Source organism: Umbelopsis ramanniana (assembly GCF_025399195.1).
Source record: "Umbelopsis ramanniana AG unplaced genomic scaffold K450scaffold_32, whole genome shotgun sequence".
In the NCBI taxonomy this organism is placed as follows: Eukaryota; Fungi; Mucoromycota; class Umbelopsidomycetes; order Umbelopsidales; family Umbelopsidaceae; genus Umbelopsis; species Umbelopsis ramanniana.
Genome location: NW_026252118.1, coordinates 241,368 through 253,163, shown reverse-complemented (window position 1 = coordinate 253,163; position 11,796 = coordinate 241,368). Strand labels below are relative to the sequence as shown.

At 41.3% G+C, this 11,796-nt stretch overlaps 3 protein-coding genes and 2 non-coding genes across 5 annotated transcripts; 1 reads left to right on the top strand and 4 right to left on the bottom strand.

Moving 5' to 3' along the window:
* The first annotated feature begins 2,148 nt into the window (after positions 1–2,148).
* Positions 2,149–2,231, top strand: K450DRAFT_t63. The gene has a single exon. It is a non-coding gene; the product is annotated as a tRNA-Leu (tRNA).
* A 442-nt stretch (positions 2,232–2,673) lies between these two features.
* K450DRAFT_244063 (uncharacterized protein) lies at positions 2,674–4,052 on the bottom strand. The gene is made up of 3 exons (XM_051589524.1): positions 3,345–4,052; positions 3,111–3,284; positions 2,674–3,023 (listed from the first exon to the last, which is right to left on the bottom strand). Exons 1-2 carry the CDS (start codon positions 3,833–3,835, stop codon positions 3,137–3,139), a joined length of 639 nt encoding a protein of 212 aa, XP_051444141.1. The 5' UTR covers positions 3,836–4,052; the 3' UTR covers positions 2,674–3,023; positions 3,111–3,136.
* A 348-nt stretch (positions 4,053–4,400) lies between these two features.
* Positions 4,401–4,483, bottom strand: K450DRAFT_t62. The gene has a single exon. It is a non-coding gene; the product is annotated as a tRNA-Leu (tRNA).
* Positions 4,484–5,479: 996 nt separating this feature from the next.
* On the bottom strand, positions 5,480–9,163 carry K450DRAFT_244058 (uncharacterized protein). Its single transcript, XM_051589523.1, has 10 exons — positions 8,046–9,163; positions 7,887–7,975; positions 7,726–7,814; positions 7,496–7,664; positions 7,182–7,415; positions 7,004–7,122; positions 6,845–6,945; positions 6,539–6,788; positions 6,011–6,475; positions 5,480–5,950 (listed from the first exon to the last, which is right to left on the bottom strand). The coding sequence occupies exons 1-10, from the start codon at positions 9,122–9,124 to the stop codon at positions 5,582–5,584; spliced, it is 2,964 nt and encodes a 987-aa protein (XP_051444140.1). The 5' UTR covers positions 9,125–9,163; the 3' UTR covers positions 5,480–5,581.
* Positions 9,164–9,717: 554 nt separating this feature from the next.
* On the bottom strand, positions 9,718–11,721 carry K450DRAFT_244052 (uncharacterized protein). The gene is made up of 4 exons (XM_051589522.1): positions 11,499–11,721; positions 11,024–11,435; positions 10,717–10,940; positions 9,718–10,648 (listed from the first exon to the last, which is right to left on the bottom strand). Exons 1-4 carry the CDS (start codon positions 11,514–11,516, stop codon positions 9,845–9,847), a joined length of 1,458 nt encoding a protein of 485 aa, XP_051444139.1. The 5' UTR covers positions 11,517–11,721; the 3' UTR covers positions 9,718–9,844.
* Between the last annotated feature and the right edge of the window lie 75 nt (positions 11,722–11,796).

The following is an 11,796-nucleotide window of genomic DNA, read 5'->3' as shown; positions in this document are numbered from 1 at the left end:
ACTTTCTTACCACCTGCACCTCCACCACCCAAGAAGCCAATACAAGCGCCGTCAGGTTTTACTTTCTCACCTGAGCCTTAGTACACCATAAGTGTTACGTTATGGACATTTTGTCTAGTACCTTTTAATTAATGTTAACCCAAAACAAGTGTCACGAAATTGTTACAATAAAACCGCATACAAAAAAAAAAAAAAAAGTTTTCTACAATCTGGTTAATGGTGTATTTCTGTGGATTAAAGTTGCAGCCGTTACAAAGTAAGTTATAATGCCACATATGAGAACCATCGACCAATTTTGACAGCAGTTTATAGTACAATTAGGAGCTCAAGAAAGTAGTTGATCAAACACTGAGTAGCCCTGGAAGAAGCTGACGCAGACAGTTTTCAAGGAATCTTCCACACTCCGCTGATAGAGACTTTAGCAGAGCTGGCCAGGGTATGGAGATGCTACCAGTGGCAAAGCAAAGAAGGACTTTCAGGAGAACGTCTAATCACTGGCTTCGTACTTGAGGCTCTTTGCAGATAATTCTTGGTCCCAGAAAGGAAGCAAAAGAGAATACACCGACTTGCTGCTAGCTCCATAGTGAGAATTAACTTTCAAGAAGCTCAGAGTTAGATCACAGAATGATCTGAATTTTTGAAAGAGAATAAAACCCCTCACCTCGGTAGAAGGTTCTGAATTCCAATGGCTACCTGTTATTTCGGAACAGTCAGTCAGATGGAGATTAAACTTCGTCAGTATACCTGAAAACAACCAAGACAATACATGGCTGCTATTAACACTAAATCACGCTAAAAGATATATGTATATAGTTGCCTAGACGAAGTATTCTGACCATATATATCCGTCTTACAAAATAATCCACATAGCACTAGCCTTCTATACTTTTACCTTTCTTCATTTACAAGGAGATAATTGACGGCACATAGTGTTTTAGAGGTTTTATTCTGGAGAAGCATGCATTGAAAAGCAACCCTTCACGCATGGTCATTGCGACCAATCGGCGTTGCGACTGATGTCTGAGCAGCTGCTAGACTAATGTGGCACATCCATATTATTTGTACCAGATTTGCATGCCTGCAAAAGAGGTTATCTGGTGACCTCAACTGCACACTTGAATAAACAGTAAATCCTCCAAAGAGATATATAGTATTCCCGTTTACTCTACTACAAGACTAAGTCACATGATTTCATCGATCAAGGTCCTTCTGGTAGGCTCCGTCTATTTTACTTCATGATGGCTAAGCATTATCCACTCTTTCGGTTAACCCTCAACGCGATATTATCTCGCTAAATTTGACACACTACATACCTAGTATACATCCTAAATACGCAAATCACTTCTTTAGATAATATCGGAGGTAAGGCGTAGTAGTTGAAAGTTTAGGATATATATTCCGTACAGTTATGATTTACTAAAGCACATCTATGACCATACAACTTGAATTCAATTTAAAGGACATATGTTTGGCAACTCTAGACCACTAAAAGATATTTAGGTTTTGGGAGAAGTCAAAGATCGAGGCTCAAAGATTAAAGAATGAAAGAAAAGACGTGCGGTACAGCTAATTTATAGGTAATCATGCTTCCACATTACTCTGCTCTGAAGGAGAAGTACGACTCAACCCTACGTGAATCCCTACTGCGATAGGAAATAATTAATAAAAGAGCTACCTTTATGACACGAAAGAAGGCTAACGGGTTCAATGTCAGTTGTATGCATCGACAGAGAAGCTTAAACAGGTGTCTCCCAGCAGCCTCTCACTGTCATGAGTGTAATAAATAGTAAAGTTAGGAGGATATCCGCCAGTTACAGTAAAGGGTAAACAACTTCTATTCCACGGGCACTTATAACAATTGTCAATAAGATTTGATTTAGTCTTCGAGTCTCTGGACTCGTCAATGTGTTGTAAGGGGTTACCGAAGGACACATCAGAACCACAGTTCAAGGCCACTTTCTATCAACCATCTTTAGTAAATTGGCCGAAACTTTTGGTTTGGAGTTTGTTAATTTTGGGTTAAAGGTCAAAGCGCAAGTGAAAAATATTTATCATAATATATAGCAACTCTTTAGGCCACTCGCTTGTGTTCCGAATATTCAATATCTTCTGCTATTGTAAATTTTTGAGATCCATCTCTCAACAATTGGAGAGATGGCCGAGTTGGTCTAAGGCGTCAGGTTAAGGCCCTGATCTCTTCGGAGGCGTGGGTTCGAATCCCACTCTCTTCAAATTTTTGATTGGTTGGATGATTATTTTTGTCGGTTTTGATTGGATGACTTTTTTTTCAACAGAATGTAATGTCGTCGCCTAAAATACAAAATGACAGTTCAACCGAACGCCGGTTCAAGGGGACTTCTTTACCAGCGAAGTCACATTGAATATCCTCTTAAAATTAGATTTCTTTTACATTTTTATATAATAAGTCACGAATCAACAAGTATAAATAGAGCAGTTGATTAATAGAATAAAAAGCAGTTTTTTAACCTCACGAGAAGTTCACTCGTCTGCAGGATAATACAATAAGTCATACAGTAATCTAAACGACAGTAATGTTGAGTTTCTATTGGCTTGTTGCATTCTTTATTACGGACTTGATTGGATAATGCATGCGCTTTTCAATTTTTTTTGTTGGGCATAAATCGTTGCTCGCTAGAAACGAAGACTTTCAACCGCCATAAAGAGTTTTGTTCTGCCAGTATTACCAACAACTGATGTATAAATCCATTCTTAAAAAGAATTTGAGGAAAAGTTATAAAACACTACGTTTGCCTAAGGGTCAGAGGATAGGCTGACCATATAATATTATATCGTTCATGAACTGACAAATAATTCATCCATCATGATAGTGGTAATGGTTATACATAAAGGTAATTGAGGGAGATCTATATTTTTGAATGAGTAATTCGGCTTTTGATCTATGCATTACCGTGAGCATATGGTGTTTATGTGACATGTATTGAACTTGAAATGCTATGATCAAATTAATGATTTGATCTATGCAACTGCTGCGGCCGAACGTCCTTTGAGTAAGGAGATGCATTGATGAAAACCAATATGGAAACGTCTATTATATACCACGCCTTTTCTAATAATCACCATAGACTTACGGTCAATAAAGGCTATTACTATTGCTTCATATCTCCGGGTTGCGTATTGAGAGTTTTAAATCTATACCAAAGTTGCTAACGCTTTGCTTGCATTTTTCAAAATGTTGCTTTACTTTCTCGACTTCCCCATGCTGCGCGGCAAAAGTCGTAACGATGGTGGGGCTATCGGACGATCTACAACAGACATCATTAGTCATATGTCATGATGATTACTACTGTACACGACTGGCTTACTTTGCAACATCGCAGTACGCAACCTCTACCATAGTCTCCAGCTCTCCAGCATTGCTAGGCAGCGAACCAGGATAGTCTAATATCTGAGCTAATGTCTGTTCTGATACAGAACAGCATTCCTTGTCTTCTAATAATGCCATAACTACTGGGGCCAGAGTATTCTCCTGGTCCACGACAAAGAGACAGCCATTCAAATCCATTTCGTCAGACACGACATTTCTATCCATCATGTACACCTGAAACCGGCTCTGGTTTTGCAGGACGTTGTCCAAGACAGTATTCTGGAATATCGTATTCATCGAGGTGTCCGGAAAGCACACAAGCAAGCATGGCTTTAGTCCCGAGATTAAAAAAGCAAATTCTCCATACAAGTAGGAATCCCTGATTTGGAGAGATCCATTACAGGTGAGATTTTTCATTTGCGTCACGGACAAGTTTGCAAAGAAATGTTGCTCTAGATCAGCAAAACGTTGGTATAAGGTTGAGGTCATTATGCTAATGTCACCGTGTGAGGACAGTTAAAATGAGCTCTGGTTGCTGAAGTCGTAGATCGTCTGTCATTGAAAATTTAGTGCTTTCAATTGCTATTGGTAGGCGTGAATTCTTTCACTGAGGTCTGCAACATGACATTCTCGAATATGACTTTTGAGACCGCAATGTAATGTGCATTGGTTAAAACGTCTGTATATTTAGCATGGTCAATATCTTCTAATAACGGCGGAATAAAATGGACAAACGAATTGCAGGTGTACACATTAAAAGGCTGATAATAGGAAGAGGAAACAGGTGTCGAAAAACTTATGTGGTGAAATTATGTGGCCTAACGTTCCTTGGATCAAGAGAGTGGCACCTGCCAGCTTATACTAGAAATAATCGCAAGGCTCGCTGTGGTTCGATTACAAGATTATGTAAAATCTGTTGGTGAGCCAAGGTCTATTTTCTCTAACTCCCAACTACTATTGGGTGATAGACTAAATCACATCCAATCACATCAGACTTTAAAAACTATGGCCCAATCAAATCTGACCAAAAAATCATTCCAACCAATCAAAAATTTGAAGAGAGTGGGATTCGAACCCACGCCTCCGAAGAGATCAGGGCCTTAACCTGACGCCTTAGACCAACTCGGCCATCTCTCCAATTCTGAAATTGAGACCACTAGCTAATATACATCTTGATAATTTATGGTGCTGATCACACCTTGAATAAGTAGATTATAACTGAGATGTTGTGGTAAAAGTTGCTCATGATTGCGAAAATATTTAATCACCAAAACTTTTACAGATAAAATAATGTATGAATTAGTGTAAGGTAGCTAATCTTTAGGCAAGAATATCAACTTGTATAATGTGATGTTGTTCAGTGTATTGTTTGCTTGCCTCCAAACGTCAAAGGTGTAGGATAATGTACAAGTTGGAATTTGGTGGCAGGTGTGGTAAACCAGGATCTGTGACACACAGTTTGGCAGAAATCAAAATCTGCTTATCATTTGAGGCTAGACACGAAAGGCGCTACTCTGTTGACAGGTCCTCTCAGGGCCAATAACGTCTCTCTAAGTAAAGTGTAAGTTCACCACGGGTATTTCGTTGACATTCGGTCACACAATTCACATGAAGTGGGATTAATGATATGGAGTTTATAACAGAACGTATCCATCGTTACGGTAGACAAGGCTCTCCAAAGTGTAGTTTTTTTTGGTTTTGGCTTATTCGCTTTCATTTTTTCGCTGCTTCCACCTAAAGGTAAGAACTCAATATTATGCGGACCTTTTTTTTTTGCCCCGCCGCCCTGATCGATCCCCTATATAACATTTATCCCCCATTTTATTAGCAAACAAGCCACTAAACACTTTGAGATTCACTCACCCCGACCTTCGCTCTGCATTTGCTCCATACATCCTATTCAAGTTCCGGACTCTACTCGCCTTTGAGCGCATCAACCCTTCTCGCCTATGGCCTGTTCTTAATTATGCATAGCACGTATGCTGGCTTACTGTAACAGCCCACTGCTTGAAGTCATAAAATTTGTCTTGATGGCGGTCGATTTTTCGCCCACCTTGTCTTTATTGAAGACGATGATGTTTTGCCAGGGGAGCTCAACTCCGACGAAGCTACAATTTGAGCGGTAGTCATACTGGATCCAGGAATGAAATTCCTTTTGATTCTGAAATTTATTTACATTTTATCGGTTTGAAAATTTCTAATTGAATTTATAGTTCAAGACCATAATTTTTGTTGCTAAGCATTAGAACTCGATTTTGTTGAAGCAGCTGTATCAGTTACTGGCAAGGTTTTCAATTTAGCGGAGTGGCTGTGAGCAGCGGAGGTTCCATCATTAATTGACCTAAGGTACTTTTTAATTTCTGTGGAATACAACGCTAAGCAATGTAGGTAGGGATTTTTAGATGCTGATCCGCAGAAACAGGCACTTGCGCCTGAAGTCGCAGAGCTGTAGCTAGTTCGATTGCAACGAGACGGTCGATCGGTAGAATGTCGACTCTCATATGCAGCAAAGTAACTGTCATTCGCATTGAGGGCGTTTATCAATGATGCACCTTTGCTGGAAGCGAGAGCTGTCGTCAAGTCATTCTCTACCTTGCTCAAAATCTGTATGATATTAACTTTTAGCAAACATAATAACGGTCACGTCATTTTTGATGTAATTACCTGAGCCGATGGATTCGCCAGATATGCATTGTATTCATTTTGAATATTCTTCTTAAGCGTTGCGAGGTGCGGCACTAATGAACTCATCAGTTGGAAATTGATGGCTTCGATCCTCTCTATACTAGTGCAAATAATCGAGCCAATAAAGATGTTGCTGCAATCAATAGTTGGGTTGTAGAATTTCAATTGATCCATGGTAATGTTAGACGCTGCAGCGATTGCGGTGCAGGTTGTATTTGAGCTTATGTAATGAATTCTTGAGCAGGTGATTACTGGAGACTCAACACAAATCTGTTGACCGGCATTCAAATTCTGGCAATCCAGTGAAGGGTTTGTTTGATGCAAAGCAAACAGTGTAATGTTGTACTGGGCAGCCATTGACGTACACGTATCTCCAGATTGGACTTTGGCAACCAAATTGCACCCTGGGGAAGCTCTTGGTTTGATACACATTATTGTAGATGGCTGCATCAAAGAAGTATTAATGCTTGCAATTGGACATCCACAACCATTACTAGAGCTACTTACAGTGAGAGCTGAAGAGCAATTTACCCATGGATTGAGCTGCTGCAGTTGAGTAGTAGTGCTCAAAGAAGAATATCGGAGAACCGAAGTGCAAGTGTCTCCAGCCGATGTCACGTACGTTTGCTTACAAAGACTGAATCTTCCTAAAACGCAGACAGTTTGTCCTACAACCAGGTTTGAGCAAGTCAAATTTCGATTTAAACCTTCAAAATCATTGATACTGAGACCGTTGATTGCTTGCAAGCTCGGGCACCTTAATCGGTGGTTAGTCACAACGAGGATCAAAATTATTGCAAGTTGAAAACTTACGTATCACTGGACACTATCGTCTTTGTTTCTGAGCATATCGAGAAAGGATCGCTTATACAAATAGGCGTTGCAGGCGGTAAAGGTGCCATACAATTGAGCCTCTACGATAAGATAATTTAGCATATGTGGTTTGCCAGTATAAGCCTCAATCATACTTACAGTGTTCATAGCGGTGAAATGGTTCAGGGGAACTGAGGCGGCATTCGCGCAATCCAGGCATGTTTGATTTGCACCACTCAATGCGGCTTTAGTGCAGCCAGGCGGCATCTGTGCAACACCTATGTTCTTTGTGTGAGTATTTGGGCAGGGTGATGAATTATTTTTCTGTCAAACTTACAAATCGTACTCGATGCAGGTAGCAGTTGAGTACAGTTGATTCCGGGATTAAGAACCTTCAGGTCAATGGAAGATATCTTGTTTGGTAGCAATAGATCAAAGCATGATGTGGCAGTTGTCAAGGTTATGTTTTTCACACACTGAATGGGTGCATGTAGCATTGGTACGATAGGTTGCGGCGGTGTGATATCTGTCATGTCTGCCAACAATGGTGATAAGATACATAGATTGTCGCCTGAAATATACACATAACACAAGGTTAATATGAATAACAATGCTAGCAGGTCATGTCATGCAGTGCGTACAACAATGTACCTGGATATATTTCCGTACAACGTTGATCCAGGAAGGGATTAAGCGCCACTAGAGCGTTAATACTAATGTTGGCAGCGATAGCAATTGTGGTACAAGACTCTCCGGCCTTGACAGAAACAGTTTGATGGCATGGAATTTGGCCATTATCAATGCATAAGACTTCTCCAACCTTTGGAAAAATGCACAGTTAAAGAGCTGCTTACGGTACAATGTTAGGCCATCGAACTTACCTGCAAATCTGTGCATAGTCTATTGAGGAACTTCCCATTTAGAACCACCAAGCCTTTGAAGTATCCACCAACTTTGGAAGTGATTGAAGCTATACGAGAGTAGTTAGATTATTGTGACTAGTCAGGCGTCTGACGGTACTTGGGAATACCCAGGTACTTACAGCAGGTATCTCCGCTTTGTACTGTATAGGTCGTAGCACAGCTACTTTGTCCTAATGCTGAAGCTACCCCTTGTACACAGAAACGATCCCTAAATGCAAGACCCAGTAAGTATAAAACAATTTTGGCATGTACAAGTGAAAAGTGAACAGAAAGCTTACCCCACATAGAAATTGCTGCAGTTAGCGAATACAAATGGGTTGTACAGCAGTAACTGAGCCAAAGAGATGTTGTTTGCAGCTGCAAAAGTACTACAGTCTTGACCTTCTACAGCAATTGATTTCTTGTAGCAAAAAGGCTCTTCAGTATTTGAAGAACAGATGTAATTGCCAGGGGTTAACGATGTTGTATTCAGATTAGGATTGTTAGCCAACAGCAGCGCAGTATATGTCCCTTCCTTCTGTGCAATACCGGAAATTGTGTCACCGGAAGTTAACTGATAAAAGCGTCGACAGAGTGGCTGTACCGGATCACAACTGTTACAGACATGTTCACCAACTATTAACCGCGGACAAGTATACAGGCCGGGATTGCAGGTCAGCCAGGCTTGCGTGGTCTTGTTGAGAGATGAGGCTAAACCATAGCAGCTTTCTCCTACAACAGCTTGGTGAATGGATGTACAAACTGGATTCTGTGCAGCACAACTGATGCAAACATCTTGACCGACGAGAGAAGAGCAATTGAGATTTGGGTTGCATTGAGAAAATTGGCTAGTTGTTAACTTGTACGCATATTGTATACTGTTACAGCTATCTCCTGGCACGGCGGTGTACCACTTGAAGCAAGGAGGCTGCACCACTGCCGGTTTGCCTGCCAAACAAATGGTTTGCCCTATGGCCAGATTTGTGCAGTTGGCGTTGATCGACGGGTTGAGCTTATGGAACTCGGCGTCTGATATACCAGTGAGTGCTTCCATACTTGAACATGTATCGTTAGCTTTGATCACGTACGCATAGGCACAGCCGGTGAAAGCGGGAGCTGCCGTGGGTGTCGCGGTAAACGTGGTGGTTTCAGTTGATTTAAGGCACACTGCCTGCCCCACCTTCAAGTTTGAGCAATCACTTTTGACTACAGGATTCAGTGAATGGAACAGAGTGTCCGAGATACTGTTGGCTGATTCAATGCTGGCGCAAGTATCACCTGCGACTACCTTATAGTTGGCACTGCACAAGGCATCTCCTGAACTTACAAGGAACAATGCCGCTAGCGTAGCTGGTAGCAACAGTCGTTTCGGTATCATTTCTAGTGCTATGGCGACCTGATGTATGTCCGCCGTGCCCCTCGTTTTTAAAAGTGTTCTTAATTGTCGTACAATCAAGGATCTCTGAGTAAAGGAACGGGGTTGTACAATTACTATATTGGTTGAATTTTGCTTCTCTTTCTGCCTTGCAATAGTACTATAACAAATTCTATGACACCGCTGTGGACGCAAATCAGTAGTTCAAATTGGCATGGGCATGTGTGATAGGACAATTGGCCTTTATGCCATGAAATTGAATTGAGGGTGGTTAACTCTGGGGTCTCACGCACACCATTTTTTTCGGAGTACTGGCCTAACGTTATACCGGCGGAGCTGTGTACTCACAACAACAGCTTTGAGAGTACAAACCAAAAACCGAATGATGAAGCTGAGACTTCATGGTAATTTCTAGCCGGTGACCTTGCATGCGGCTAGTTGCTCCCATTCTGGTAATATGTGGTTTCTTATAATGGGTAATTTCGCTGACCATCAAGTTTTGTGTTCCTTAAAGCATTGATGATACTTTCAGCTTTTGCAAATCTTTACCCGCTTGAAATAAATAAATGACAACACAAGAAACACAACGTCGGCAATTTTTGGTACAAGGGATAATTAAGATAGTATTCGACTTTTACAAAGGTAGCTAAAATTACATGGAGGCATTATTGTTCTGACCAACAAAAAACCAAGAAAAAAAAAACAGAAAACAAAGAGCAAAACTCATCGCCGTCGCTTGATCCATCCTCTATTAGCCTGCTTTACGTTCATGCTTTTAGCATAAGATCGAGTAAGTCCACTTCGACTATATCGAAGTCGCTTAGCACGAAGAGGTTTGAAGCGTGTGGCAAGAGCACGTTCTCGGTCATCCATAGCAGCAATCTTCTCAGATACTGCTTGACTAGTATCGTATGGTGCCATATCTACATCTTCACTGTTGACTTGTTCTGCCACATTGTCCATTTCGTCAGCTGGAAGCTGGATTGACTGATCTGGATCAAATGACTGGGATGGGTATAGGTAGCCTAGAAAGGAAATCAAATAGGTATGTGAGCAACAACATAATGCCGCCTTGCCAGTAAACTCCCACTTACCGTTGTTGGCCAAGTTTTTAGCGTGGTCTTTGTATTGAATTGTATCTGGCGGAGAGGGAGTGTCCAAGATTTCAATAATGTCGACAGCTGTACCGCCTGGAGAGGAGCCTCTGTAGGTTACTATGCGCTGATCGTCTTTCTTGATCTTTTCTTTTGTTCTTCTCTTGCCACTGGTCATGATCGTGGAACCATTCAGCGATGAATATCCCTCTATATAATTGCCTTGAATGTAGACGTCATCCTCATCATCGTTGAATTGAGGTACAACGGAATCATCAGCTTCATGCGTCATATCAAGCAGTGCCTTCGGTATTATTGGAAGTTCCGGATTCTCAGGTCCATCCACCTCATCCCTGATGACCGATGGAATTTCATTAGGCCTGGTAGGCCGAATTGGCAATGAATCCAAAACACCTTGTTGTGGTGCCATTGTCTTTCGCTTTGGTAAGCATCAATATACGGATATTGACTTTGATTGATTTAACACTTGTCTATATTTACCTTCTGCGACGACCGCGGTACCGTCATGTCATCGGTCTCGGAAGCTTCATTATATAGTCTCTTTTCCATATCATCTTGGGATTGTGTCTCTACGGATTGCGATGGTGATAATGGTTCTATTGTAACATGGTCAATTGACGGATTGATGTCGCCGTTGGTTGTTTTGGCTACTACCGTTGGAGACGGTGATGCAGGAAAAGCATTCGATTGCACCTTGGAATATACTGTTTCATTGATGATTTCAGGATTAGACGTATGTAATACTAGTGTAACTGTTATGATGCGAAAGAAATGTGTAAGGACATACTTAATGATTGTCGCGCATGTCTTGGTGGGGAGGTTGGGAGTTGAGTCACTTCAGCAAAAGGTATTTTATCGGGGCTCAAAGGTTGCCGTTGCAATTCATTATCAAAATTCAAGGCAATACCGGTGTCAGGGTCATGCTCAAGGCCATCGAAATCGCCGGTTTGTCCAATGGGTTTCCAAAGATCAATTTGTGGTCGAGGAATTTCTACCTCCAGTGAATAGTCGTCTTCGTCGGTAACAGAGCCAGCATTGCTTTCAGTAATTGAAGCATGCTTCTGTGCTTGTTTTTGGGTCAGATTTTGAATGTCCCGTTCCTTTTGGTGATCAGGAAGTGCAGTGACTACTTTAGCATATTCCGCTATTGTCAGTAACAATTGAATCTGCTGCTGTTCTGCAAGCAAAACTTGACTAAGCTAAGAACAAAAAGCCATATCAGTACAGATAGCTACTTGGACCACAGTGAATACAAGCATTACCGTTGGCAAATCCAACATGTCCTTAAAAGACACCCAGAGGATCGGACTGGAAACGAACAAGGCGAAAGCGTTGGCATATACAAAAATTCCAGCCTGACTGACATTACCTGTGACTGCCGCCTCCTCTGCACGTCCACACCTCTAAAACAGAGAGCCATACTTTTTGCTAACTTGTGGTTATCATACAGGAATTACATTGAAACAGTCAGCAATAACAACTCGAGTTTTAGGAAAAGATAATGCACAAAGTCGGAAGACTTCAATATAAATGACGTTGACAATTCTAGTCTTGCAACAC

Excerpts from the sequence above, each read along its gene's own strand:
- K450DRAFT_244063 (XM_051589524.1), bottom strand. The coding sequence starts at position 3,835 with ATGACCTCAACCTTATACCAACGTTTTGCTGATCTAGAGCAACATTTC. Across the intron at positions 3,285-3,344 it reads GCGTACTGCGATGTTGCAAA|ATCGTCCGATAGCCCCACCA; the intron begins GTAAGCCAGTCG and ends TGTCTGTTGTAG.
- K450DRAFT_244058 (XM_051589523.1), bottom strand. The coding sequence starts at position 9,124 with ATGATACCGAAACGACTGTTGCTACCAGCTACGCTAGCGGCATTGTTC. Across the intron at positions 7,416-7,495 it reads TTGTACGGAAATATATCCAG|GCGACAATCTATGTATCTTA; the intron begins GTACATTGTTGT and ends TGTATATTTCAG. Across the intron at positions 6,789-6,844 it reads ACGATAGTGTCCAGTGATAC|GTGCCCGAGCTTGCAAGCAA; the intron begins GTAAGTTTTCAA and ends CCACCGATTAAG.
- K450DRAFT_244052 (XM_051589522.1), bottom strand. Across the intron at positions 10,941-11,023 it reads ACATGCGCGACAATCATTAA|TATATTCCAAGGTGCAATCG; the intron begins GTATGTCCTTAC and ends TCAATGAAACAG. Across the intron at positions 10,649-10,716 it reads TACCGCGGTCGTCGCAGAAG|ACAATGGCACCACAACAAGG; the intron begins GTAAATATAGAC and ends CCAAAGCGAAAG.